General features: G+C 49.4%; 1 protein-coding gene across 1 annotated transcript; it reads left to right on the top strand.

Annotated features, from left to right (window-relative positions):
• Positions 1 to 1,582: 1,582 nt before the first annotated feature.
• On the top strand, positions 1,583 to 2,533 carry LOC133040427 (olfactory receptor 9S13-like). The gene has a single exon (XM_061120152.1). It carries the CDS (start codon positions 1,583 to 1,585, stop codon positions 2,531 to 2,533), a length of 951 nt encoding a protein of 316 aa, XP_060976135.1.
• Positions 2,534 to 6,099: the final 3,566 nt, after the last annotated feature.

Below are 6,099 nucleotides of genomic sequence, written 5' to 3' on the forward strand. Positions count from 1 at the left end.
GCATGTACTTATTCTGAAATTTCACACACACACACACACACAAGGAGAATTTTAGACATGCCAGCAACAAAACCAAAGAACAGAGGGGATTCAGAGTTCATCTCCATGTTTCCATTATTCAAGGGGGTAAGGATGTGCCCACATTTCAGGCCTGTGGAGGCAGAGTCTCTGTGTCTGGAGTCGAGACTGCTGTGTGCTGGCCTGGGCACAGATTGCCCACCTGCCCCACTTCCTCACACTGACAACCTCCAAAGATGGGCAGGAGTGATGGCTGAGGGCCAGGAGGTCACACCTGCCCCCTGGAGAGACCCATCCAAGGAGGGGCACTGGGTCCCTCTAACTTGTCTATATTCTTCCCCTGTTGGCCCCCCACTGCTTGCTGAAGAATTCAGGCCTCCTGTCTGTCCTGCCTTGGGTCGAGGGGGGTCAGGGGAAGATTGGCCTCAGGACTGCAGCTCCTGGGACCTGGGGGTTGGGAGTCACAGTGCACTCAGAGCCCAAGCCTCACCTAATTGGCCATCAGAGGCCTCGAGTCCCAGGCCTGCAGGGTAGAGAACGCCTTTCCCCGCTGAGTGACCCAGAGGTGTGGGGAGGGCATGGAAGGGCAGGTGAGCTTCCTCCAAGATCCAGTAGCTCCCACTCCAGCATCTGGGGCACCAGTCCAATGCTCTCTGAGACCCCGGGCACCCTCCTAGGCCCGTCCCCACTCTCACTTCACTGTGCAGGAAGGCAGAGCTGAAAGGGCAGTAGTCAGGGGTCCTGGTGCTGACTGATTATCACCAGCACAGACCTGGGTCAAGAGCTCAGGAGGCCCTGGGAGAGCATTCCTGGCTGTGTGGGGCTGGGCGATCACAGCCCTCACCTGGACAAGGTAAGGTCAGGGCAGCCGCCCTCAGGGCTGCAGGAGCGGGGGGAAATCATGTGGGTAATGGGGGCATGGCTGTGTGTACAGTAGCACTCAGGGCAGCTCTCAGCAGGGGAAGTGAGGATACCCTCCTTCCTGGCCAGCCCTGGACTCATCTCGCCGATAATGCCACAGTCCAGGCTCAGAGACAGTGATGCTGAGATAGGAATCTAGGCGTTCAGAGGAGAGAAACAGGAAACACTCACATGAGCCTAGTGAGAACTGGTCCCTGCCCTGCTCCCAGCCTGTCCAAGACCTGGTGGGAGGAGGTGCCCAGGAAACATTTCTGAAATTAATGAAGAGTAAACTAAGGAGGGGAAGTGCAGGATTAGACAATTGAGAAAAGAGCGGAACGCTGGCAGCATCACTGGGAAGACAGGAGGCTGCACTGCCATGTCCACACTCCAGACTCTCAGCTCTGCAACCTGCCTGGCACCCCCACCCCACCCCACAGTGACTATTCAGAGTCCCCTCAGGTTGAGTGCTCCATGCATATTTCTGAATTAGCGAATCAGAGAAAACATTGTCTTTTCAGCTCAGTCTGAGCTCATCTGGGGTACTAGGCGCTGAAGGGTCCCTGTGCTCCAAGAGAGTATGACCTTGTGAACTTCACCTCCTCCCTCTCCCTGCCTCCCGCCTTCTCTCTGCTCTCTGCCCTGTGTCCCCCAGCGCAGGGTCATGTCACCCCACAGAAATGGAAACCTCTCAGAGATGCCTCTGCAGGAGTTCGTGCTGGAGGGATTTGAGGGAGGTCCACAGACCCAGGCCCTGCTCTTCACCCTGTTCCTGGCCCTGTACATGGTGGCTGTCCTGGGCAACCTCACCATGATCATGCTCATCACCCTGGATGCCCGTCTGCACTCCCCAATGTACTTCTTCCTCAAGAACCTCTCCTTCCTGGACTTGTGCTACTCATCTGTCATCGCCCCCAAAGCCCTGGTCAACTTCCTGTCCTCCTCCAAGGTCATCACCTTTGCAGGATGTGCCACCCAGTTCTTCTTCTTCTCCATGATGGGCACCACTGAGACTCTCCTCTTGGCCGTGATGGCCTATGACCGCTTCGTGGCAGTCTGCAGCCCCCTGCACTACCCCATCTCCATGCGCCCCTTGGTCTGTGCCCGCCTGGTGCTGGGCTGCTACTGCGGGGGCTGCCTCAACTCTGGGGTGCAGACGATCCTCACATTCAGCCTCCCGTTCTGCAGCTCCAACCACATCGACCACTTCTTCTGTGATGTGATCCCCCTGCTCCAGCTCACTTGTACCAGCACGGCCATCAATGAGCTGGTCTTGTTTGCTGTGTGTGGGCTCATCATCGTGGGCACCACTCTCGTGGTCCTCATCTCCTATGGCTACATCACAGTGACCATCCTGAGGATGCGCTCAGGAGGAGGGAGACACAAGCTCTTCTCCACCTGCGGCTCCCACATGACAGCCGTGTCCCTCTTTTACGGGACCCTTTTTGTCATGTATGCCCAGCCGGGAGCTGTGGAGTCCATGGAGCAGGGCAAGGTGGTCTCTGTCTTCTACACCCTAGTCATCCCGATGCTCAACCCCCTCATCTACAGTCTGAGAAACAAGGATGTGAAGGATGCCCTGCAGAGACTGTGGCAGAGACACACAGCCACGTGAAGGAGGGTGGACACAGAGAGGCAGTGTCCTGAGGGCTGGACAAGAGGACTTGAGGGGAGGCACCAGGTTTGGTTTGAGGAATTTATTCTTTATTCATCTAATTCATTCTTTCATCCAGCATTTTATCCAACCCTTCTTTGAAGCACATTATGGACCACACACTACATGTGTGAGATGCAGAGATGAATAAGGCATCTTGTTTGTCACAAAAATCTAATGGCCCACAGTGGGGCAAGACGCTAAACTTGAAGTTTGTGTAACACGGTGGGCAGAGTCATGAACTGGGAGTCTTTGAAGACAGCATGGTTCCCAGTTCAACATCAGTTGGTGAAGGTATGTGGACTAAACAAACTCTCTGACCGTATGCTTCACTTCTTTATTCAATCTAATCTAAGTATGTACCCAGCAACCTACCCTGGGAGAACTAGCAGGGGGCTTTAGGACACTCAGCCTGGCCCCTCCCTTGGTGATAGCCTGGGCATCCCCACAGCCGATTAGGGGAGTTAGGAAGACCATGCTTCCCCTCAATCCTGAGCAGGGCTGTTCCTCCTCCCCCTTCTGTTCACTGATGCCACCACCCAGCAAGGCAGCAGGGAGCACCTGCTCCTGCTTCAGAGGCTCCCAGTGCTCCCTGTCCTGGGTTCTCCCCTCAGACAGCAGCTGGGAGCCTCAGGGAGTAAGCGTGGATGCCTGACACCCAAAGTTCACCATCTAACCTGACAGGTGACAGTGTCCTGACTACCTGTGACCATAAGAAATGGGACCTTGTCAGCACAGACATCTCGGAATAAGGATGGAGGTGCTGGTGATGCTGCAGAGAGCAGGGGTGGGGAGAGAGGGGGCAGTTTCTTGGCAGAAGCACAGCTCCCTAGTCCTCTGTCCCACACTCCCTGGGGGAGCTGGATTGTCAGTCTTGACTTCCCCATTCAGAGCTCCAGCCCCCTGCTCCACGGACCCAACACACAGTTTGGACCCAGGGCCTATCGTGTCTCCCTGTGGTAGAGTCACCCACTCCCATGGTCACTCCCGGGGGGTTGTCCTGTGGACATGAGAATGGTCTGTTCCCTGTAGGGGCAGGGGGACCCTCTGATCACAGCTCTCCACCTCCCTCTCTCCCTGCTCCGGAGGACGGGGGAGGGGCTGACAGCTAAGCTATCAGACTGCCACTCCCATTACTCAAGTGGCACCTCCTCCAAGCTGCCTGCTGGATTCCTATTCACATGGTCTTTGGGCTCCAAAACGAGTTCTAAGTCTGCCATAGATTAATGTATTCATCTGATAACAAATGTGTACTTGGGGATTCCCCAGATATTCTGCTTCACAGTCACAGACCTTGTTGTCGTCTCATGCTACACCGTCCCCTCTCATATGCACTATCCTCTGCCTCTCTGCTGTGATTTTTTTTGTCATTCCATGGAATGTTAGAGGAATATTCTTGGGTCTTCTACTTGATCCATATTTGGAACATGCATACATATAATATATATTCATTCCATGCACAAGTGTAGATTTGTCTTAATTCTGTAGAATTTAAAGTTACACACAGTAAGAAATCAGTTACGGGTTCACAGAAAAGCCGCATTTACCCTGAATCAGGAATAAATAAAAGGTCTGACTTCAGATGAAATGAAAACCTGACAATAGTCTGCAGGAGAACATGTAAAATAAACAAACAAAAAAAAAAGCCCAGAAAGCTGTAGATTGTTTCTACCTAAATCACCTACATTTCAGATGGTAGTGACGAACACAGTAAAATGTTAGAGGCGATTCATTTTCCTTTGTTAATCTTACACATGTTTTGTATACTAGCTCCACAGAGTAGATTCTCAGTGGTACATGTCTCCTGGATGATTATAATTTGAGTTCCTTGTTAACTAGTCACTGAACTCCAAAACATACCCGGCATAGCATTATAGTCATGAGCTTGGATTTGGCAATGATTTCTTGGATATAATTGAAAAGCACAGGAAACAAAAGTGCAAACAGACACAAGGACTACATCAAACTCAAAAATCTGTGCATCAGAGACTTAAATAACTGTGAAAAGGCAACATGCTTGATGGAAGAAAATGATTGCAACTCTTATGTCTGATATGGGGTGATATCCAGAATATATGAGGAATTCCTACCACTTAAGACAATCTTATTAAAAATGTGCAGAGGATTTGAATAATTATTTCTCCAAAGATGACCTACAGATGAGCAACAAACATATGAGAAGGTGCTCGTCATCACTAATCTCTGGGGAAACATAAATCAGAACCACAAGGAGATGACCCTCACATCCATTAGAATGGCTACTATTAGAAACAAAAAGCAAAAACACAGGAAAAAAAAAAATAACCAGTGTTGGAAAGGATACAAGATCAATTGGAGCCCTTATGCACTGTTGGTGGATAGTAAAACGATGCAAACATTATGGGAAACAGTAGGGAATTTCCTCCAAAAATTAAAAAAAAGAATTACCACATGATCCACATTTCAGTATATATCCAAAATAATTAAAGACAGTTCTCTAAGAGATATTTGCAAACCCGAGTACATAGCAGCATTATTAGTGGTGGCCAAAAGGTAGAAGCAAGCCACGTGTTCGTTGTGGATGAGATGATAAACAAAATGAAGCTCATACCTATGATGGAAAGGCATCCACCTTAAAAGGGATGAAAATCCTGTCACCAGATGCAACGCAGATGAAGCTTAGGACATTGTGCTAGTAAAATAAGCCGGACGCAAAAAGACAAAAGCTGTATGATTCCACCAACATGAAGTAAAGTAGTCACATTCACAGAGACAGAAGGTACAAAGGTGGTTCTCAGTGGTGAGGTAAACGGGGTTGGCAAGAGAATCATTTTTAAGGGGGGATGGAGTCCAAGATAGGAAGTTCTGGAGGTCTGTTGTACAGAAATGTGGATATACAAATCACCACTGAACTATGTGGGCTTCCCAGGTGGTGTTAGGGGGAAAGGACCCACCTGCCAATGTAGGAGGCAGGAGACACAGGTTTGGACCCTAGGTCAAGATCCCCTGAAGGAGGGCATGGCAACCCACCCCAGTATCCTTGCCTGGAGAATCAGTCCATGGGATTGCAAAGAGTTGGACACAACTGAAGTGACTGAGCAGGCACTGAACTGTACACTGAAAATTACTTACAATTTTAAAGATTTCTTTGAGGTCAAAAAAATATATAACATGAAATTAACCATTGTAGTCTTGCCTCGCTGCTCTGGTTAGGACTTTCAGTACTGTGTTGAATAGATGTGGTGAGAGTGGACATCCTGTCTTGTTTCTAATCTTAATGGGAAAGCTTTCAGGTTTTCATCAAGTATGAAGTTAGCTGTGGGCTTTTCATATTGGCTTTTATTATGTTTAGGTGTGTTCCTTCTATTACTACTTCATTGAATGTTTGTCAAATGCTTTCCTTGAATCAGTTGAATGATCAGATGTGTGGGAGGTTTTGGGGGGGGGGAGGAGTTATCCTTCATTCTGTTAATGGGGTATATACAGTGATTGATTTTCTAAAAACACCTCTTTTGATAGTGTTTACTTACATTCTAGCTCCGAAATGA

This window comes from Dama dama, chromosome 20 (assembly GCF_033118175.1).
Source record: "Dama dama isolate Ldn47 chromosome 20, ASM3311817v1, whole genome shotgun sequence".
Taxonomy (NCBI): Eukaryota; Metazoa; Chordata; class Mammalia; order Artiodactyla; family Cervidae; genus Dama; species Dama dama.